We start from the raw sequence: 24,004 nt of genomic DNA on the forward strand, positions 1-24,004 counted from the left end.
CGGATGCAAGACGAAGAATGGTCTGAGCTGATGAATTACCAGCATGACCTAGTCACTCAAGTAGCTTCTGTGTCCGTCACGCCCATGAATATATAAGGTATTTGTGTAAGAAGCCATGTATGCTCGAGTAGATTATCTATTCAATATCATTACCTGTATAAGCAAAAAACATTAGAAATCAAATTACCATGTGACATTTATTTTTAATCATTCATAAGGCAAATGATAGTATATACCACAAGCGAAAACACAGAGTCACGTGTCGATATATTAAATACATTTAAAAACATCAAATTGTCATACGTTCAACTATTGCGACAACCATTAGACAATGTTATTCCGATTAAAACCGCTTATTCAGGTTAAAACTTGATATCGTGTGAGCAATTTAAAATAAGCGCTTACCAGATCGATCCGCAAGTCGCATCGCATTCTCCTTTATAAATATGTTTGTAATACGTTCTAGATTAACCTGATGAATGTGGCCTAACTAACTGGACTCTGCAATAGCTGTTTTATTATACTCCAAATAGTAACAGGCGGAATGTATGGCAAATCGTACATAATTGTTCTTTTAAAATATAATGAAATCGAGATTAATTGTTGAGTTTCCAAATTTGACGCAGTTATACAGAACTTCTATTTTGACTTTCAGTTAAACAATTGACTTGCCTTTGCATGGGTTTGTGACGGGTGTCAACGTTGGGGTAGGAAACGCTCATCTTTTCGGAAACATCATCGCTATTTGATAGTGATAATTGATATTTCATAAACACATTCGCTTGATATAGTAGGAGTCGTACAATCTACTCTGTTTGGGGTAAAAGCTTTCTTATGAATATGGATAATGGTTTTGTCGCATTTACTAATATGCAAAGACGAACATGTATCTAAACTGTTTCTCTTTGTTTGTACGCAGCAGAATCTGTTCACTATACGCAGCAGAAGGAATTCATTAACATATCGATTTTAGTTTCAATAAAATCAGTAAAGCCGGACTGTCACTGGATTGCCAGGGCCAGACTCTGTATCGCCGGATTGTCTGGTCTAGACTCGATTATTTGTAGCGTTAGGAAAAATAGGTGGTGAGGTGAGGTGAAATGGGGTTTAACGTCGCGTCCAAGATTCTTGCACTTATATAGCGACGTGCATGCACGAGTGTGTGTGTGAAGGGGGGGGGGTGTTGGGGAGGGGGGGGGGGGGTGCTGCTTGTACTAGTCCGGACTGATGCCGATTGATAGTGCTAGCACACTGAGATACCATGCCCCAGTTTAACATGAATACCCCACTCAGACACAGTATACTGACTCCGAGCCAACTTGTCCTTAATGCCGAGCGACAACAAGTACCATCTTTTAACGTCTTTAATTAGGAATGACGCGGCCGTTGATCGAACCCCGGACCTTCCGTTCTCCACTAGACCACGGAGGCGGTCTAGGTAAAATAAACAGGCAAATAATTTTCAATGTAAAGTCTGTGAGTGGATGCCAGTGGAATGGGACATGTTTACACTTTTTGCGATCACCTGGTGTCATCACTGACAGTTAATGTTCCTTTCATATTCAAAGAAACGAAAGACGGATATTTTTGGCTATAAAATCAAAATTGGCGGACCGAGAGGTGCAAAATGAAGAGGTTTACTGTGTTAGAGTGTCAGTGACAAATTCCCCGGATGCAAAATGATCACAAGGTCATGCAAACCATTAGTCGGGAAACACCAACGATTCGGAAAAAAAACGCACCCAGTGCATTAACAAAAGGCCATGGAGCTGAACGCACTTCCCGAGCAGCAGCACTATGAACGGTATTAAAGTGCAGGGTTTTGATTGCCTGGCATCTGCGTCAGTCGAAAAGTGACAGTTCAACAACATGTCAAGATTAACAAAAGTGCAAAGAAATAACTTCATATGCCGCTTGCAGGCAAGGGAACCCCGATCAGCTGTAGCCAGGGTTTTCAATGTAGCGCCCAGCTGGATCACAAGGCTATGGCATCGGTTTCAATAGCATTGGTCAACACGTGATCGGCCACGGTCGGGACGACCAAGAGTAACCACCCCCGCCCAAGATTGCTACATCCGACTGCGCCACCTACGTGAAAGGACGACCACATCCACCTCAAGAGCATCCCAAATACCCGGACTGCGCAGAATCTCCGTCCAGACCGTACCAGACCGTAGGAAACCTTTTTAGAGCAGCAGCGTCATATTGAGTCGACAACATCGTCAACTAGGACTGCATTGGCGTCGTCAACACAGGGTATGGCCTCAACTACGTCGTTCAGCGACGAATCAAGATTTCTTCTGCGTCGAGGTAATAGAAGAGCACGGGTCTACAGACGTCGAGGAGAACGTTACGCCAGAAACTGCGTACAAAAAGTGGACAGGTTTGGTAGGGGTAGCGTTATGATGTGGGCGGCTATCTCTCATCATGGCAGGACAGATTTGGTCCATATCCAGGGCAATTTTACGGCTCAACGATACATCAACGAAATTCTCCAAAACACGCCCTCCCAATTGCAGCCAAATACGGTGTATTCCAGCAGGACAACGCTCGACCGCATACAGCAAGGATCACAAGAGCCTGTCTACACAACAACAACGTTGATGTTCTACCCTGGTCCTCCAGAGCCCCGGATTTGAACCGGATAAGCAACTTTCGGTTGAATTGGATAGACGGCTACGCCGACGTCAACCACAACCCCAGGCGTTGCAGCAGTTGGCTTTTACGTTGCAGACTGAGTGGGCTACCATTCCCCAGGATGTGATTCGCCTACTGGTCTCTTCCATTAGCAGCGGGGGACATACGCGTTATTGATGGTAACTGACCTTCGCCTTGGACTTTTCCTATATACCGATAACTGAGATGACTACAATCACCAAGTGTTCTCTAAACAAAAGTTTGGCTCAATCCCTTGTACGACTCCTCGTATGAATGTATTTTCCACATTCATACAAATCTGGCTTTGCGTTTCTTTTTCTTTTTTGAAGAGTATAGTTTTTACCGCTGTTTTGCATTTTGCGCCCGGTGGGGAATGTGTCGAGAGAGTTGGAGATATATTAGTTTCGTGATATCAGTTATTCCTCAAAACTCGTAGTTGCAAGTCCGTGTACAAAAAAAATCGAGGCATTTAAGAAACAAGTAACAACGTATTTAATTCTAATAATAGTGATGAAATTGATGTACAATGTATAAAAACGTACGCGATGTCTCAGGAGTATTTTTCTCTTTTTCAATGAAATGCCTTAGCAAAATGAGAAAGCAGAAAATTATTATGAATAGTGACTCTCATAACAGCCTAAGGGTCTTTATGTCCCGCATTTAGAGGATTTATCAACAGTTGCAACAAGGAAACAACAACCGTTCATTGAACATGTTCATTCACCTGGGGTCGAAAGATCGACGACGGCAATTCAAATCCAACCCAGGTTCAAATGTGTTATTCAATACTTTCAGTAGAACTGAAACAGCTGCTAACGCATCCTTATTTGGCTTTTCCAACGGACCTAGAGGAGCATAATTTTCCTGGTGTTTTTATCTATTCAGAAGGACATTATGCAAAATTCAGCCAGTGCTTGCAACCACATTAGATATAAGTGTAGGTTAGTTTAGCTGATCCGACGGGCCAGGCAGGACGTCTAACTGCGCGGCGGAATTAGAAGGTGGTTATGCGGTTGGTAGGAAGGTGATCTTACGTCTCTTATTTACCTAGATGACATCTACGTGGAAAAATAAGTCCACCAGGTTTGATGATGATGTTAACTTTACCTGATACTATTATACATTTTACAGATTTCTTGCTTAAGCGTTAAGCGTTAAGATACTAGATACGCCCTCTGGGTGTTCTTTTATACTCTGCAAACAACGAAACACAAAAGTTATTTGAGATGTATATTTTATATATCATATCAATAATCAACAGATGGTAACCCATTGTTCAAAATTGGTACACGTCGTGTTGACATTGACCCAGCTTCATATGGCACACCAGGAACAGTAGATATTTAAGGAAAAGGTCATCTTCAATATCGTGTGTGGCCACCATTGGAGTTCAAAACTGTCTGGCATCTTCGTCCCATCGAAGCAATCAGACCCCGAATTGTGGTCTGGGGACTGTTCACCCACTCTGGCTGCAGTGCTTGTGCCAACTGTCGGAGGTTTTGTGGTTGTGCCTGACTTGCTCACAGTCGTTGATCCAGGCCATTCCTGAAATGTTCAAGTGTGTTTATATCTGGAAACCTGAGGGCTATGGCAGGACCTTGATGTTGTGACTTATCGTCGGGCGTTGTCATGTTGGAAAATGACGTTCGCTTGTTGTATAGTGGAGATTAGGTGGGACTGAAGAATCACATCCCTGTAACGTTGTGCTGTTAAATTCTCCAGAACTTGCACCAAGTCTGTTCTACCAATGTAGGAGATGGCCGCCCGAGTATTCCCACTACCACAACCAAATCTGTCCACTTCCTGTTCCACTTCCTGCAGCTTTCCGCATAATGTTCCCCGCGACGTCTGTAAACACGACGTCTACCATTCGTACGGCGAAGCATAAAACGTGACTCGTCACTGAAGCATCTCAGTTGTGGCCATACGTTGTGACCTTGACACCATTGACGTCGCAGCCGACGGTGCAGGTCCGTCAAAATGACACCCCAAACTAGTCGTCTAGCGCAAATACCTTCAGCGGGTGAACGGTTGGTTCCTCAGTGACTGGGCTGATGTCCACCCCTCACCTTCAATAACAAATATCCGGAACAAAAGACTTAACATTATTTACATGACAAGCCTCTCTGATTGATTGTGGTCAGATCTATTACAGAACACCTGTCATAATGAACTGTAACCACTAATTTTAGTTCGTTATAACCGTAGTTCGTTATAATCATATATAAAGCATATATACCGGGACCAAGAATAACTTCGTTATCTCCGTGTTCGTTTTAAACGCAGTTTACTGTATTGTTGTTGTTGTTCTTCTTCTTCTTTTTCTTCTTGTGAAATTAGAACTGACAGCTATCTGTTTGCAGGTACTGAGTGAAGCATAAAACCATTACAGGGTCGCATGGATACATTGGTGGTTCTACTGATGACGTGGGGCTTGTCGGTTGCCCACATCTGTGATCCAGTTTGTGCCCAGTGTAAGGGATGTAAGTCCTCTTGTTCTGAAATCTGTTTTATAAGCTCTGTCTCTCTCTCATTAAGTGTCTATGCAAAAGAATGAATGGTAACTATATTTGCTAGTAGAAACTACATGTCAATCGTTATTAGATTTATATCAAAACTATTCGTCATCAATTCCAGGCTTGTTGCCGGGTGACCTCTCGGTCCTTGTTGGACAGAACCTGACCTTGAACTGTACCCTTGTCGACTCAGACAATGGCAGTTCTTCGGATCTTTTCTTCACTTTGGGACATGACACGGGCCTTTCAGAGTACCAGCATGTGATCTCCGAGGACACCCTACAGCTGGTCCTGCCAGTCAACGAGACATTGGCGGAAGCTGCTGTCTTTTGCTGGCACGGAAATGACACAGTGATAGGCAGCAAGAACGTTACTGTTGAATGTAAGTTAGACTCCAAGCAGCCAAAACGAACCAATCGAAATTGTTGTCGTGTCATATGCTATTGGTGTCGAGTGATATGCTATTGGTGTTGTGTCATTGCTATTGTCGTGTTCTATGTTATATGCTATTGTCAGGGGTGATAATTCCGCGGTTTTGAATTTGTTAAAATATCATGGCTTCTCCCTTAACGCCCCCAAATTATTGAGCACGCTCCATTACAAAGAAGTTTCAGCTGAAAGCGAAAATATCCATTCTTATCACTTTATTGTTGTCGTGCTATATGATGTTGTTGTCGTGCTATATTATATGATGTTGTTGTCGTGCCATATGTCATTGTTGTGTCAAAGGTAATAATTGTCATGGTATGATTTCATACATTGCAGCCATCCATTCCTCATTGCTGATTCTCCTTTAGACAAGCATTGGTACTGAGAACCTATAATAACAATCTTTTTAGCTATATGTATCCTTATGGACACAATATTACTTTTCTTTATTGAGGGACAGAACATGTTCCTTTTGGTTGTCTTTTGAGATTTGATTTTTTATATCTATTTAGAAATGGGTTTTGGAATGAAGTATTTTTTTTACGCCGCCGACACCAGCTAATTTAAAATCCTCCGCACCGAATTGCCTGCAGTGGAACCATATCTCCTCAGACCTGAAATGCAGAAAGATCAAAATTCACTTTCGGTCACTTCACTGCCATATGACCGATTTCGTTTTTTATCGCGAATTTGCATTTGATTTGTACAGAAACAGTATATTGTTTTGTTCATTAAATAATGCAATGTTCAATACTGCGTTACAATTTGGGATTGGACGTTTCACAAACCTTTAAAGTGGTTGATAGCGAATGAGCTGATATTGATGAACGTCTCCGTCTGCTATATTCCCTCTATGTCACGGTAAACGTAATGGTGTAACAGTGTGAACAACATCCCTACCTTCGGGGTACGCAAGGGGGCACGGATGGCCCAGTCGTGTTAGGCGCCGCGATTTGCTGTGCAGAGTTGCGTCCCTTGGGCACGCCAGAAACCTATGATTGTGGGTTCGAATCCCGGTTCGCCCCAATTATGTTTCTAGGTTTGTCATCACCATACCCGTGCTCGTGGGTTTCACCGAAGTGGTAAACGTCTGAGACCTGCATCACTTCAGGCTTTCCTCCCACATTAAGCTGACACGCCGCGATATAACTGGAATATTGTTAAAAGCGGCGATAAACCCAACTCACTCACTCACTCACCGAAGCTTATAAGCCGATATAATTTAGGAATAAAATGCTTGGGTGTTGTTCTTATCCGAGACCCTACTGACAGTAGATATGATTGAGGAAAACCTCTTACTCGCTTCTCTCATTACAGATCCTCTCCACAATGTGACGGGACTGCGGGTCCTCCTTGACGACTGGAGCAATGTGACGGTGTCCTGGGACACGGGCCTGTACCTTCACCCCCGAGACATCAGTGTGACCACTGCCTGGATGGCAGCGTCTGAGGGAGGGTAAGATAGAAGATGGTTACCCTGCTGCAAATCTAGGATCAGCCATAAGTTCGAATGCACAATAATTACAAATTAATAAATCTAAATGACTTGCGGACAGGGAAATCGATAAATGCAACAATAGTACGTCATGAAGTGGCAATGTATGTCGACCAGAATGGTTAACTTTCAAGAACATCTTACATAAAATATAATATGTTGTAGTGTCAATCGTGTTTTATGTCTGATCAACAATGTCTGCTATGATATATCTTCAACATTGTAATTTGCAGTTAGAATCAAGTTTGGGAAAAATATATGAAGGTTTTACAAAACAACAAAAACAATTCATAAAAAAGTTTTAATTTTGATGGTTTTGTAGATGGCACAACTGCAGCGTGAGTAATACGACATCGTGTTTCATCGCCTCCTACACCCCGACGGGAAATCTTACATTCAACATCACCGTGACGAACACAAGGTTGGGGGACTCGTTGTCCATGCCCTTCACGGTTGACCCAGAGGATTATGGTAGGACATAAGGTTATATCAGGATTCGTGCAGGATTCTATTCTCGATTATCCTACGGGATCACAGGAAACTGTTAGTGGCATACTTATATTGTAGGGTATTAACCTCTGATAAGGATATTACTATTACATGTCTGTCAGTTGGGTTTGAATGTGTCTGATTGTTTGGACATGTCATATATAATGAGCATTCCATTAACCCGTGGACAATACTTAGTTTCAGCTTCTTTTGAAGCAAGACACATAAGTAGCTCTCCTGTAAGCTTTCCAACAGAACGGGACCGCCTCCGTGGTCTAGTGGTAAAGCGTCCGCCCGGAGAGCGGAAGGTCCGGGGTTCGATCCCCGGCCGCGTCATACCAAAAGGCGTTAAAAGATTGTACTTGTTGTTACCCTGTCTGGCGCTCGGCATTAAGGGGCTAAGCAAGGACTGGTCGGCTCGGAGTCATTATACTGTGTCTGAATGGGGTATTCATGTTAAACTGCGGAATGGTATCTCAGTGAGCTAGCACTATAAATCGGCATCAGTCCGGACTGGTACAAGCAGCCACACACACACACGTGCATGCACGTCGATTTGTAAGTGCATTAATCCTGGACGCGACGTTAAACCCAATTTCACCTCACCTCACATCTAACAGAACGGTATCGTTGTCTTATCAATGGTTGAGTTGCATATATACTGTAAGTCAGCGTTATTTTGACCACATAGAGTTTTGAAAGATCTCCATGTATTTAACATCATGAACCTGAAGTTACTACTTTCGATGTACTGTTTGTCCGAAAATATTAGCATCGCATGTTCTGGTAAATTACATAAATAAGCCACAAAACCTTTTCATAATCGTGAGAAATATTTGCTAAAAGCAGCGTCCAGTGTCCGACTTTATCATGGGCATGTGTTTATGACTAAAATACAAATTTCACACTCGAATTATAGTTACAGATAATGCTAATTATGCGGGTTGACAAGGGGAGTCTGTAGTCTGTATAGAAACATTAGATCAGCCACAGAGTCTGTATGACTTTGTTTAGCCAATGGCGACGAAATAATATCTCAGAGTGCAATCAATACAGCATCCGGATAAAGTCTTTGACAGGCTTTTAGAAGTTGGAAGAACATGAATACACGTCACTTTTTTGTTTGACATTTTTTTAATATTTTGCCGCGACGTTTCAAAGCTACTTTCTTCCTCCTGCATCCTCTTGCATCAGGTTTAATAAGGATCAAGAAGCAGCTCTGAAAAAGCCTTAAAAAGTCCTCCGTGACTTGGAAATGTCTACATTTTATGCAACAGAATAGCGAACTGTTGTATGGGCCTGTTCTTTCAGTGAAGCCTGCGGCTGTAACGTCCCTCGACGCCGAAGTCGACTTCAGCAGTCGTCTGGTGAAACTCAGCTGGACACCGGAGGCCGGAAACAGATCCCTCACGTTCACCATCGTCACACAGAATTCCACGTTTGTAAGTCAGGTGTAATTGTGTAGCATGGTCTGTCGTCAACCAGCAGCGTGGTGTATTGAGGGTAACCGTCGTGTTATGGGACAACCTTGTCGGTATTTAGTCAATATTACTAACTCTTTGTTTCTCTTGAAGGAGAAAATATCTATTTCATGTCTTGAATTTGAAGTACAATTTAATTGGGTGAAATAGAACCTGTTGATTGGCCACGAAAGTTCAACCAACTTATACTCTGGTAACTGTTTTTTGTACTGTGCTGAACACGAGGCGTTGAATGGTGTACAAGCCAACACTTTGTGAGAGAAGCCAAATAACGTTTTCGGGAATGAAGAGGATAAAAGTAGCAGTGACCTGGGGCCCGTTCCACAAAGCGATCTTAAAGTACTCACGGAAATGAAAAAAAACTTTTTTCGACCTCAGATCTTAAATGATTGCAGTTAATATACAAAATATGTAAATATTCAAACAACTAAATTACTACTAATTGGGCCGTGGCACAAATACAGCGTATCAAATGTTTTTATGCCTTTTTACACGTAAAAGTGTGTAAAAATCTGAATAAAACAGACTATTGTGAAACAGGGCATAACCAGGTGTTAGTAGATCAAGGTGAATGTCCATAACCTATGACACCTTGACGACGGTGAGAACAGGTGCATAATGCCTATAGTCTGTTTCTGCTATGTCAGTTTGGACTTAGTTTTATTTTTGAATGTTGAAAGTGCCGACAAATTACCTCCTGTAAAGTACATTCTGTATTGTTCACTGAGATCAAACTAGCTAATCCAGACTAGTACTTCTCGAGTTGTTTTTGTTATTTCGTATTTACAGCTACGTAACACTTTGTGTCGATTTTTAAATTGAGAAAAACAGGGTTTTTTCATTTCCGTGAGTACTTTAGTGCTATGATTGTCGTAAGTCTATGTTAAAGTAAGGGAGTTACGATCATGTTAGCGCTAAGATCGTTTTGTGGAACCGGGACCATATTTGAAAGTATCCAAATTGTACATGAATCATATGGTGTAGAATGGCATGAGCGTAAGGCTACCACAGTACAGTACGCCACAAAGAGGCGCTGTATTACTATTCAGTCCTTATGCTTAAATATTATAGGTTTGTAAGCACCATACCAGCGCACCTGGGTTTCAAGAAAATGGTAAACGCCTAATACCAGCATAAGTCACTCACTCAGTCTCTTTATTGCCAATTGCAACACGAGATAATGATACTATTTGATTATGCATGTCCTAATGTAAGATATCGGTTGCGCCATCACATGTGTCCTTCTCCATCTTTCAATCTCCACGTCTTCTCTATCACATTAATACAGCGGGTAACTTCTCATGCCATGTATTATTACATGGATACATCCATGACTCAACGGCTTGTTTCATATTCTGTTCTCGCGCACACTTACAAACCAATCACACTGACATTTCTGGAAAATGCTAGACTCGTCAATTTGGTGATTTGAAGATCACTAATATTTTACAACAATAGCTTCTACAATTCATCTTTATTTAAATGTTAAAGGCCTTCTGTTAATTGAAACATTCCGTTGATATATCCCTTATATTTACTCCCGGTAAGTTATACAATGATACCCGTTGTTGTCTAACGTTTATCCATATATAATTTACAAGTTACTTATTCGATATTTTTTCGAAGCAGAGTTCCAACATGACTACTACCCAGAACGCGATGAATGTCTCTGACCTGCAATCAAACTCTAGCTACACATTCACTGTAACGGTTGAATACAACCCGGCTCAACATGGATACCTCAGTGATCCAACAACGATTGGTCTCATTCTTTCTGTGGAAGGTAAGTGTAAAATAATAATTAAATTCCTCAGTGATCCAACAACAATCATTCTTTGAGTAAAAGGTAAGTGTAATATTATAAATATATTCCTCGGTGATCCAACAACGATTGATCTCATTCTTTCTGAAGAAGGTAAGTGTAAAATAATAAATATATTCCTCAGTGATCCAACAACAATCATTCTTTCTGTAAAAGGTAAGTGTAATATTATAAATATATTCCTCAGTGATCCAACAACAATTGATCTCATTCTTTCTAAGGAAGGAAAGTGTAAAATAATAAATATATTCCTCAGTGATCAAACAACAATCATTCTTGCTAAGGAAGGTAAGTGTAATATGATATATATATTCCTCAGTGATCCAACAACGATTGATCTCATTCTTTCTGAGGAAGGTAAGTGTAAAATAATAAATATATTCCTCAGTGATCCAACAACGTTTGATCTCATTCTTTCTAAGGAAAGTACGTGTAATATTATAAATATATTCCTCAGTGATCCAACAAAAGTCATTCTTTCTGTAAAAGGTAAGTGTAATAATATTATAGTAATAATAAATATATTCCCAAGTGATCGAACACCTGTTGATATCATCCTTTCCGAGGAAGGCAACGGTACGTATGACACCATGGATTTGAACCAGACTGCCATCCCATTCTAGATCCTACTTGCTACGGGCAACTAGAGCGAATGAGTGAGTCTGGTAACGCCACTCTGAGCAGTATTTCCGGTATGTGAGGTGATGTGAAATGGAGTTTACGTCGCACTCATATTTTTAACTTATTGCACTTATAGCGACGAGCATACACGTTTCTGAGAGTGTGAATTCATGCCGGTTTTAAAGTGCCAACCCACTGAGATACCATGCCACAGTTTGAACACGAATACCCCAATCAGACACTCAAAACTGACTCTGTGCCGACCAGTCCTTGTTTCAGCCCAATAACGCAGGGTAACAACAAGTACCTTTTTTAGCGTCTGTTGGAGTGACACGACCGGGGATGGAATCAACGACCTTTCGCTCTCCGATGAGACGCTCTAGCCACTGGACCACGGAGGCGGTCTCATGTTTATGTTGTCGTGAAGATAAGGATTATCAATCATGAATATTATGTCCTAAACTGACTCCTCTTTATCCATACTCATATTTCTCTTTCAAACAGGGAGCACGGGTGGCCCAGTCGTCTAAGGCGCCGCGATTCGTTGTGCACAGTTGCGTCCCTTGGGCACACCAGAAACCTATGATTGTGGGTTCGATTCCCGTTTCGCTCCGATTTTATTACTAGATTTGTCAGCACCATACCCGTGCTCGTGGGTTTCACCGAAGAGGTAAAGGTCTGAGGCCTGCAGCCCTTTCCTCCCACATTAAGCTGACACGCCGTGATAAAACTGTAATACTGTTAAAAGGGGCGTTAAACCCAAATCACTCACTCACTCTTTCAAACAATGTACACCCGTTTCTGTTTACAAATCAAAATACATTATTTCTAGGTATACTGCCGTATGACCCGTATGTCATCATTGGCAGCAACCTGACTCTCAACTGTACCCTGGCTGACACATCGAAGAAAGCATATTTCACGTATGGAAATGATAAGCCCCTTCCAAAGGAGTACCAGAGGCTTATTGCAGACAACGTTCTGCAGCTGCACATGCCAATCAGTAACACTTTCTTCGATGGTGTAACTGTGCTCTGTAACCCGATTGGAAAGAACCCAAGTCAAATAATTGTCCTTGAAAGTGAGTCCAAAGTATAAATATTCTTCATAAAACTACGTGAACATCAGTGGTTAATGGAACAACTTGTCGTATATTTATCATTTTTGACAGCTATTTATCATATGTTCCCTGTAGGTGTATTACCTACATTTTCAAGGTTTATATAACAGTGTTTATATAGATTGTTTCAGACGTAATTCTATACTACAATATGTTTCGATTTTTATTCAACGTCCATGAATCTTCCTTAATTCAATTATATAATAATCTTTAAATATATTCTCGTGAATAATATCGGTATAGTTTTAAACAAATGCGTATCGTTTGACAACGTAACAAACATGCCATCTCAATTCAGATCCTCTTCACAACGTGACGGACCTGAAGATCCTCCTCAACGACAGGAACAATATGACGGTGACCTGGGACATAGGCGGGTACCTCCGACCCTGGGACATCAGTGTGACCACTGTCTGGAGAGAAGCGTCTGAGGAAGGGTATGACAAAACATGTCCACATACTGCAACATATATCAAAACACAATAACATGTATGTAAATATCTATTAATACTAATTCAGCATCTCTTATGCTCGTTATTTGGTGAGCACAATTCTTATCTAAAATGTTATTTTTCTAAAGATCATGAAACCGAATGGGTTTTTTTAATGCCCCTTTTGTTATGGTCCTGCTTGAGTGATACCATGCTGCAAATCTAGGATCACCCATAAGTTCAAATGCACAATAGTAACGAATTAAAAAGTTTTAATGACTTGATTATTCTTTCTGTCGACAGGGGGGTCGATAAATTAAACAATGGTACATGTGTGTATTCAATTGGCAATGTATGTCTAAGAAATATATTTGATGTAGTAGTGTGAATCATGTTTTATGATGGCACATTTGAAACTGGTTTACACAAACATTTTGATTTTTCATTCAAAAATCCTTTTGTACGGTACTTTTTGCACTTAAAACTCTACCTAGTGAATTTGATTCCTATCTGTGACCTTATTTTCGAAATGTTGGTTTGTACATGGCACAACTTCAACGTGACACATTTCTTCAACTGACAATATTCGGCAATAACATTACTTTAACATTGTAATCTGCAGTGTGAATCAGGTTTTGGCAAATACATACATGTTTTACACAACAACAGCAATTTATAAAAAAAACGTTTGATTTCTAGTTTTATCAATATGGTTTTGTAGATGGCACAACTGCAACGTGAGCAATTGCAATACGGCATCGTGTTTCAACGCCTCCTACATCCCGACGGGAAATCTTACATTCAACATCACTGTGACGAACACAAGGGTTGGGGACTCGTTGTCCATGCCCTTCACGGTTGATCCAGAGGATTATGGTAGGACATAAGGTTACATCAGGATTCTTGTTCACAGTAAGATTCCGTCCTCGATTATCAAAGGTAATAAATATATCTCGATACTAGTGTCACTGTATGACAAGCGGGATGACTTCAACTTTTCAGGGGGGCACGGGTGGCCCAGTCGTCTAAGGCGCCGCGATTCGCTGTGCAGAGTTGCGTCCCTTGGGTATGTCCGAAACCTATGATTGTGGGTTCGAATCCCGGTTTCTAGGTTTGTCAGCACCATACCCGTGCTCGTGGGTTTCATCGAAGTGGTAAACGTCTGAGACCTGCGTCACCCCGGGCTTTCCTCCAACTTTAAGCTGACACGCCGCGATATAACTGGAATACCCAACTCACTCACTCACTCAACTTTTCAGTGGTCAACTCTTCCTTTATGTCGACCATTTAACAAGTTTTGAGGTACAATCGAACATGCTCTTTCCACAAAGATTTTAAACGACGTCATACAACTCTTGCTCGGAAGTTGTTTGATCAAGGTTATAACATCCAAAGCCTCAACTAAACTGTTTTTCTTAGCATTTCACTTTGCATATAAGAATGCAACAAGCTCCGTTTCTAATCTTAAATTACTGAATGTTCTCGTAGTGCGACCAGCGCCTGTGATGGCCTTAGAACTTATCAGTGTCGCCAGTCGTAACGTGACGTTGAAGTGGGGAAACAACACCAATAGAAGAAATCTGACCTTCACAGTCATCACAAGATCAGCTACATCCGTAAGTTCATGTTTATTATTCGATTCATAAATGACATATATATCAGTACCCCAGCATGTGAGCGAATTTACCGGGTAACGCGAATTATCAACAATTTAACGGTAGATAATAGCGTCTGTACCAGGCTAACCAGTGAATCAAACAGGCAGGTACATGGACGCCATCGAGGTACGATGACACGTGATCAGACAAACAACTGAGTCTGACCATCCGATCTCTTACGTTGTTGTTCAACGCCGCACTCAGCAATATTCCAGCTATATGACGGCGGTCTGTAAGTATTCGAGTTTGGACCAGACAATCCAGTGATTGACATCATGAGCATCGTTTAAGCAATTGGGATACGATGACATGCATCAACCTAGTCAGCGAGACTGACCACCCGATCCCGTTAGTTGCCTTTTGCGATAAGTATAGTCGCCAGTTACGGCAAGCATGGGTTGGTGAAAAACAATTCTACACCGGATCTTGCGTAAATGATGGCCTCTTTTACCTTCATTCAGATGGGACCTAGCTTGTGTGTTGCTGTCCATCACGTGTTTCATGTCCTGTGTAGTCTGTATATGCTGTTGTTGTTTTTTTGTTCGTTGTTGAACGTCGCCGTATTCCAGTTATGATGCCGTTCTGTAAATAGTCAAGTCTGGGTCAAACAATCCAGTGATTGAAATCATGACCATCGATCAACGCAATTGGGAATAGATGACGTGCATCAACCTAATCAACGAGCCTGACCACCCGATTCGTTCGTTACTCGCCTCTTACCACAAGCATGGGTTGCTGAAGACCAGTACTAACCTAGGTCTCCACGGGGTATTCTGTATATGCCACTGTAACATGCAGAATCTCACCCGAGTGTCAAAGAGTTTGGTATCAAATATAATAAACACGAATCGATAAAAAGTTTAAAAATCCTAGGCTTGCCATGCTTATAATTATACTTCTATCGACTTGTGTTTGATATCAGACACCTGGATAAGATTCTATGTATCGTCTAAAATCATTGTACCCATTTATTTTTTTTATATTTTTTTTTTTTATTTTTTTTTTATTTATTTATTTATTTTTTATTTATTTATTTATTTATTTATTTATTTATTTATTTATTTATTTATTTATTTATTTATTTATTTATTTTTTTTATTTTATTTTTTTTTTTTTTGCAGGGGGGGGGGGGGGGGGGGGGGGCAATAGTAACAACCAGAGATGTTGCGGGGTTTTTCTTCATTGCAATGCTTAACTGTTAAATTGCATTACATGTATATATGCCTTACAATGTAATTCCCCAAGTATTTGAAATACAGGGGTTTTTTTTCTACTTTGTCAACCGATATTGTACAAGACATTGATTCATTCGTCATCTCAAGTAGATGCTGCAAACAACTATATATTATTGCGTCATCAACCTTCATTAATCACAGAATATGACAGTAACCACGTCGGAGAATCAAATCACGATCAGCGACCTGAGACCAAACACGAAGTACGACTTCTCTGTCTCGGCCATGTCCGCCACCGCTCGGCACGGGTACCCGGGTGAGCCGAGGACAGTGTCTACCCTCACTGGTGAAGATGGTGAGTTGATACACGCAATGATAGTATTCGGAGAATGCCATTTAATATTCTGTGAGGGGCTATTTTTCAATGAGGCAGAATATTGTTTTGGGCACAACTTAAAGATATACATGTATATTATTTTCTTTAAAGTGGAAAACCGGACATTTATATATTTCACAATAAAAGCGACAAAACTTTTTCAATATTCATAAGAAATCTGTATTATGCGATTGCGGCTACACAAATTGCAATGAAAACAATATCATAGCACATGTATTGTTCGCGGCAAATAACAACGTGTCAAATGTCCAATTAATTTCATACGTTTTCCGTAACTTTACAATTTTTCATTCGATCCTTTTTTCAAAACGGCCTCAATGAAAACTCGTTCTATGGGAAAGTATATCACCTCAATCCTTTTGGATTAAAAATAAAAAATGAAAATAACATTCCAAAAAGGTACAGTGTTGAGGTATGTGTGTTGCGAATTACAAAATACAGAAAGTAGCAAAGCAATACATAATATAGATAGAAATATACATACATATAAACAATAATTCACTCATGTATAAAGAAATAATGTAGTAACGTTTTAAGATTATTATGTATAAACGCAGCACCTGAGGCAGCACCCAACGTGACTGAAGGCAGCTTCCTCGCGCACGACTGCGTCGACGGGAAGAGGAATATTTCTGTTTTTATAAAGGCACGTGCAAGTACTTTTATGCATAACCTTTCGAGTTATTCTATTCAAAGTATAAAATGTGCATACATGTACCCCTGGATTTTTTTTAATTCATTTGGGTGGCCCAGTAGCTAAAGCAATCGCTTGTTCATGCCAAGGGGTCAGTGTTCGATTCCAATCGTGGATACATTGTGAAAACCGTTGTATAAACACTGATCACAGTTCCCGTGGATTATTTCAGGCACCGCCAAAGGAATCCAACAATGGAATTTTAACGAACTACAAGATAAGGCTGTTCACTAACACCATGGAAAAGGCCGTCGTTTTAACGAGCTACATGATGCCCCTTTGCAACAACACGGGCATGGTAATTGTCTGTCCAGCGACAACTGCAACAGTTTTACTTGACGACCTCAACTGCAACGTTGACTACGTCATCTTGATATCAGCATCTAACGCCGCCGGAACTTCACCAACGTCTTCTCTGCGCATACCCAAACTCGGGGACGGTGTGTATTGGGGCCGTTATTAAACAAAATCTTCTTGATCAGGCAACCTCACGCTCCACATGATTAGAGGGCAGGGGCGGCCCTGTTGTTTAAGGCCCTGCATTTAGTTGTGCAGAGTGGCGTCCCTTAGGCGCGCCAGGATCTTACGAAAGAAAGTTCGAATCTCAGATTGGCCCTGATTATGTTTCAAGGTGTTTCAACACCATACGATGGTTGTCATCGAAGTGGTTAAAGTCTGACATGAATCACGGCGGGCTTCTCTCCACATCAAGCTTACACGCCGTGGTTGACACCAACACTGTTCGAAACGGCGTCGAGTGAGTGAGTGAGTGAGTGAGTTGGGTTAAACGCTGCTTTTAACAGTATTCCAGGTATATCACGGCGTGTCAGCTTAATGTGGGAGGGGAGCCCGAAGTGATGCAAGTGTCAGACGTTTACCACCTTGGTGAAACCAACGAGCACGGGTATGTTGTTGACAAACCTAGAAACATAATCGGGGCGAACCGGGATTCGAACCCACATTCATAGGTTTCTGGCGTACCCAAGGGACGCAGCTCTGCACAGCGAAGCGCGGCGCCTTAGATGACTGGGCCACCCGTGCCCCCGAAACGGCGTTGAACCCAATTGACACAATTTTACGTTATTAAAATATTTTATCATAATTAACCGGCAGAAACAGTTAACCTTTCAAAGATCCAATGTTGTCTACGTAACTGGACAAACATGCGATGTATTCTTGTTACGTGTTGGGCGTTTCTTTATGTTTTATGTCCTGAACGTATCACGTTTCAAAACCAGATTCAGTAGCATGTTGATTAGTAACGTTAATTGCTACTAATATTCAAAAACGCTTCTTCAAACTGTTTTATTTATACTTTGACCACCAATGCAAATACTAATTTAGCTAACAATCTGATTCTCACAAAAATCCGGTCGTCTGATCTTTTATTTCATACGAATGTAATGTGAAATTCACCTTTTATGAATTCAGGTAATTTGCATAAACTCAATATTCTTTGGAACTGATTATCACTGAAACACAAACATGATTAGTAGTTATAACAAACAATAGAACGGTAAGTAAATACAGACAGTAGTGCACATCCTGCTATAGTGCTAGGTGTACCCCATTTTTTTCATCCATAGATAGATAGATAGATAGATAGATAGATAGATAGATAGACAGATAGACAGATGGATGGATGGATGGATGGATAGATAGATATATAGATAGCCTTTGTTGATGCATGTTACCGATCCCAGTTGCGGGAATCTAGGCTAGATAGACAGATAGATAGATAGATAGATAGATAGATAGATAGATAGATAGATAGATAGATAGATAGATAGATTTGGTTGATGCATGTTACCGATCCACATTGCGGGAATCTAGGCTAGATAGATAGATAGATAGATAGATAGATAGATAGATAGATAGACTTGGTTGATGCATGTTACCGATCCCAGTTGCGGGAATCTAGGCTCATCATATCAATCACTGGATTGTCTGGTCCAGACTCGATTATTATGTATGTATGTGTGTTGGGGGAGGGTGGGGGGGGTGGGGGGGGGGGGGTGGAAGCAAAAACTGTACGCTCAAGCCTTGTAATTGTGTCTTCAGTCCGACCACCAACAGATGTGATCAGTGCTTGGAACGGTACCGAGGTGACTGTGTACTGGACATCCACATCGCCTGACCAACCTTACAACTGGACAGTATTCTGGTGTCAGTGGGGGTCAACAAATAAAACATGCCAGGTAAACAACACTGGGGGAAATCGTAACCCTGCTTATCCGGACATTACCATCACTGGGACATTGTCTGGATATACGAACTTTCGGATGAACGTATCATAAGCATGGAGTTATGTCCCTTTGTATTTATACTTCCTGTGATGTTTAATAGTAAGGAAGGAGAGTGGTCTTCGGGTTTCACGGGTCTCGTGTAATGGGTTTCACTGATGGTGGAGAAGGATCTCTTGATTTCACGGGTCTCGTGTAATGGGTTTCACTAATGGTGGAGAAGGATCTCTTGATTTCACGGGTCTCGTGCTATGGGTTTCACTTATGGTAGTGACGGATCTCTTGATTTCACGGGTCCGGTGTAATGGGTTTCACTTATGGTGGAGAGGTGTCTCTTGGTTTTACGGGTCCGGTGTAATAGGTTTCACTTGTGGTGAAGAAGGATCTCTGGGTTTCACGGGTCTGGCGTAATGGGTTTCACTTATGGTGGAGAAGGATACGCTAACCTTTTCGCGAACACTTTGTATCATGATTCATAAAACACATCCTGTTGATATCGTCCGAATCATACTAGTCCGGACTGAATCCGCTTTATAGTGCGAGCCTTCTGAGATACCATGCCAGCTTAACATTCATACTCCACTCAGACAGTATACTGACTCCGAGCCTATCAGTCCTTGTTTTAGCCCCTTCCTGCCGAGCGCCAGACAGGGAATCAACAAGTACTTAAACTATCTTTTAACGTCTTTTGGTATGGCACTACCGGGATCGAACCCCGGACCTTCTGCTCTCTGGGTGGACGCTTTACCACTAGACCACTGAGGCGGTCTTACGAGATTGAGAAATACATGGAATAGTAATACCTAGATGATTCGCCATTTTCTAAAATCTAGTAACTGAATAATCTATCGTTTCTATCTTTTACAGAATGACATTCAATGGAAAACTGTCAATGGCACCCAGAGATCCGCACACATCCCTATGAAAAGCAAAGATCGAGCACTCATCCGTTTTGGTGTATCCATGGAAACAGCGAAAGGAAGCTGTGGACTATCTATAAGTCGTTGTAATTACAATTATGGTGACGGTATGTATTGGATACATTATTGGAAACATTTTATTTTTTTATGTTACATTTTTTAAAGTAAATTCTCAGGACAAATACATAAAGCGTACCTTTAACTGATTAGTTATTGTGCTGATGCTGACGTATGAGACGCTCATATTGTACATGTGTATCCTGTGATCCTTCAGTCCCGGCCAAGCCAGACAAGACAAGCTTTGATGTTGATAGTAAGCCCGACCTCGCCCTCACAGTCAGTTGGAAGCTGGACAGATGCTCCGGCCAGGGCTTCATCTCCGTCATCTCTATAGAACACTGCTCCGAGAACTCTGCGTGCGGTATGTGACGTCGTTAATGAGTACCTTATTGTTAACGTCCAGCAGTCGATGGGGGCAGTGGTTAAACTACACCGTTGGTAATCAAGATTACTTTCTAACTATTCAAAATTGAAATAGTGGAGCACTTTGAGTGGGCTTAAGTTGTATATCTGTCGGGGGCACAGGTGACCTCTAAGGCGCCGCGATTCGCTGTGCAGATTTGCGTCTCTTGGGCACGCCAGAAACCTATGATTGTGGGTTCGAATCCCGTTTCGCCCCGATTATGTTTCTAGGTTTGTCAACACCATACCCGTGCTCGTGGATTTCACCGAAGTGATAAACGTCTGAGACCTGCATCACTTCGGGCTTTCCTCCCACATCAAACTGACACGCTTGCTATAACTGGAATACTGTTAAAAACGGCGTAAAACCCAACTCACACACTTACTGTTATGTTGAAGCACGATTTAAAAAACCGGTTCAATTATCTGAGTTTCCGAGTTCATATAATTATGTTTCATGCATTCCAGGCAGTGTGAATATATCCAGTGAGAAGGACAGCCATGTAATTGGGAATCTTCAAAAGGATGTCAACTACACAGTGAAGATGCGCCAGATATCTCACACGGGACGAGTTGGCCCTTACAGTGACCCCAAGTTCGGCGTCCCCATTGACACACGTGAGATGTGCTCCACTATTCTGATTCTATCGCCCTCAGTCCATAACAACACCCCATACACATTAAGCAACCCAAGTTTGATATACTGTCGACAGAACCAGCTCTTTAATGTTATTTGAATCACGGAAGACCGGAAGACGAGGAACCCGGGTTATCTGTGTCCAGATTAACGAGGCTTTGCTAGAGATTGGTGACGTTTTGTGTTGGTTTCTGTGGGGGTAGCCTTGCGCTGTAACTAGCTACAGTAAACTACGGTTATAACGAACTCAAAGAGACCACTAATTTTAATTCGTTATAACCGTAGTTCGTTATAAGCAAATGTACGGAATATATACAGCAAATAGACAGGACCAAAAACATAGTCCGTTATATCCGTCAGTTCGTTATAAGCGTGTTCGTTATAACCGTAGTTCACTGTAGCTATGCAGAGTTGTGTCACTCAGTGGCAACCGCTGAACGTGAGATCGAACCCAAAATAAGATACATACAATTGGTTTTTCAGTGCCAATATTTTTCAAAGGTGATTTACGGCCAACACATTAAATTGACGGATGCGGTTTGATGACGTCAAAGTCTTTAGATATTGATCGTTGTAAGACTCCCTGTACATGGCAATAGATCCTTGACTCAGTCAGGTGTGTATAGCCTGGTATCTGCTTCCGCCCCCACCCCCCGCACACAAACATAGAGGTTATAACATACCATATAAGTATATTAATAAGCCGCCGCCATGAAACATCTGGGACATTGTTGATATGCTGCGTAAAACAACTGTAACAACAATGTCTTTTTAAGGGTCACTTAAGAGACCTGCCCTCAGTCGTCTTCAGCTACGGTATATCAATAATTTTAATACTTATAATGTGAAATCTAAAAAACGGTCACGCATGTGCTTTGTAAACAGAATATACGACTTCCAGTCGTCCCCTCAACGTTTTTTCATATATGCTTTCTATATATTCTTTCTATATTTCATGCCACAGGTCTGGCAGCTGGATTCGTTATTCTCATCGTCTTCGTCTGCTTCCTGTGTCTAATCGTCTTCGCCTACATTACTAGACGTTGTTGCAGGTATGTGTAACGCCTTTCTTGCCTATAGGTGTCTATAATAGTTAGTGCTGAGCATGCAGTTCGCAATTCGCTGAACAGAATTGCGTCCCTTGGGTTAACGTTCGTTCCGTCAGACAATTAGGCATTCGTGACCAACTCTTGTTATTCTGGGACAAGCCGGATAGCGACTCGTGCCTCTCTCATGGCCATTTTTGCGACCGGGTTCCGTCTTAGCGCAAACGGGCATACCCAACACAATTGTCAACTCGTTGCGTAATGGTTCACATATATTTCCCCACATATCATATATATTTCAGATGCAATTTATAGCATATCGGGACATGCGGAATTATACAGTATGATTGAACACATTTAACTGTGTCTTGGGTATATTTTTAGATGCAAGACATATGTAAAATCAAAAATTATTTCTGAGAGATTTTTTGACGATGAACTTTAAATCATACGCGCGTTTGGATTGGTTTGTCGTTTCATCGCAAATAACATTCATCGATAGGGGGACGAGTCTTCTTGCAGGTTACGGAAAGGGGCGAGTGGTGACGAATGACAATTAGGGTCCATTCGGTATATTCCGTCCCGTCAGACAACTCGGGTCCATTCGGCATATTCCGCTACTTACATTATACCTTGGATCATTCGTCACCACTCGGGCATGAGTCGCTATTCGGCTTGTCCCGGAATAACACGAGTTGGTCACGAATGACCTTGGATAGCAATGGTGTCGTAATATTGCATGAATTCACTGCTAACCGTGTACGCCAGATTCCAGTTCCAGCTTAACGGGTATTATTCTGAGCCCAACATTGATATTAGGAGTACACTTTGATGCATCTTACCGAGACAAGAGCATTCGCTTGCCTCGTTATCTAAGTCTTCTTTCTACCATTGCCACATCAAGCCTAGTTTCCCGTGCTAAATGTGATTTAGCTATCGCACATATCGATAGTCCAATCAAAGAACGTTTCACAAAATTACCATCCACGACTGGTACATATTTGTTTTTAGCGATGCCAGTCTTTGTTGACACGAATTGTCTTGTTCATCACGTAAACCACTCAACGATTGCCTATGATTTTGTGTCAGGGATGAAATCGCGTCGTCGCGTATGGTAGTCGTCACCTTTGTGAAACTATACGAGATAAGAACAGCGATCTGATTGGATATCCCGTATTCATTACAAGGGGCACAACTCGTGATCTACGCGAGGTGGCGCCAGGGTCGAGCCATGTAAAGTGGCCTTGATGTGGCAAGGGTAAAAACTAGGCTTTGATGTAGGCTTGTGAACACGCTTGCCTCGGGAAGATGACTTTGATGTAAAGAAAATGGCAAACGGAATCATGTGAACAGTTACAATAGGTCCACGACACTGCGCGTTCAATCGCCTAATAGTCACGTGGACGAAACTGGTTCCAATATGGATTCCTGTCAGTGCTGGCCGTGGTCTTACGGCGCTGAATCGTGGGTTCGAATCCTAGAATAATGCTAATTATGATTCTTGGTTGGTTGGTTGGTTGGTTGGCGCCGCACTCCGCAATATTCCAGCCATATGACGGCGGTATGTGAATAATCGAATCTGGACCAGACAATCCAGTGATTGATATGATGAGCCTCGATCCAAGCATTTGGGATCGATGACATGCATCAACCAAGTCAGCGAGCCTGACCACCCGATCCCGTTAATCGCCTCTTACGACAAGTAAAGTC

General features: G+C 41.6%; 1 protein-coding gene across 3 annotated transcripts in view; it reads left to right on the plus strand.

Annotated features, from left to right (window-relative positions):
- Positions 1–24,004, plus strand: part of LOC139479821 (interleukin-6 receptor subunit beta-like) — a 36,951-nt gene that overhangs the window by 4,514 nt on the left and 8,433 nt on the right. For 2 of the 3 annotated variants that reach the window (XM_071262707.1, XM_071262709.1), the window contains exons 2-20: positions 1–97; positions 5,022–5,141; positions 5,296–5,556; positions 6,921–7,059; positions 7,421–7,569; positions 8,899–9,029; positions 10,695–10,851; positions 12,344–12,592; positions 12,930–13,068; positions 13,784–13,938; positions 14,551–14,678; positions 16,097–16,250; positions 16,850–16,938; positions 17,159–17,426; positions 19,048–19,184; positions 20,097–20,256; positions 20,424–20,570; positions 21,080–21,229; positions 22,213–22,300. The exon at positions 1–97 is cut by the window's left edge and continues 30 nt beyond it. In XM_071262707.1, the coding sequence (XP_071118808.1) occupies positions 5,057–5,141; positions 5,296–5,556; positions 6,921–7,059; positions 7,421–7,569; positions 8,899–9,029; positions 10,695–10,851; positions 12,344–12,592; positions 12,930–13,068; positions 13,784–13,938; positions 14,551–14,678; positions 16,097–16,250; positions 16,850–16,938; positions 17,159–17,426; positions 19,048–19,184; positions 20,097–20,256; positions 20,424–20,570; positions 21,080–21,229; positions 22,213–22,300 (2,786 nt within the window). In that variant the 5' untranslated portion in view covers positions 1–97; positions 5,022–5,056. The remainder of the gene's footprint in view (positions 98–5,021; positions 5,142–5,295; positions 5,557–6,920; positions 7,060–7,420; positions 7,570–8,898; positions 9,030–10,694; positions 10,852–12,343; positions 12,593–12,929; positions 13,069–13,783; positions 13,939–14,550; positions 14,679–16,096; positions 16,251–16,849; positions 16,939–17,158; positions 17,427–19,047; positions 19,185–20,096; positions 20,257–20,423; positions 20,571–21,079; positions 21,230–22,212; positions 22,301–24,004) is intronic. The other variant, XM_071262708.1, reaches the window with a different exon arrangement.

This window comes from Haliotis cracherodii, unplaced genomic scaffold (assembly GCF_022045235.1).
Source record: "Haliotis cracherodii isolate W230 unplaced genomic scaffold, xgHalCrac1.p SCAF_4, whole genome shotgun sequence".
Lineage (NCBI taxonomy): Eukaryota > Metazoa > Mollusca > Gastropoda > Lepetellida > Haliotidae > Haliotis > Haliotis cracherodii.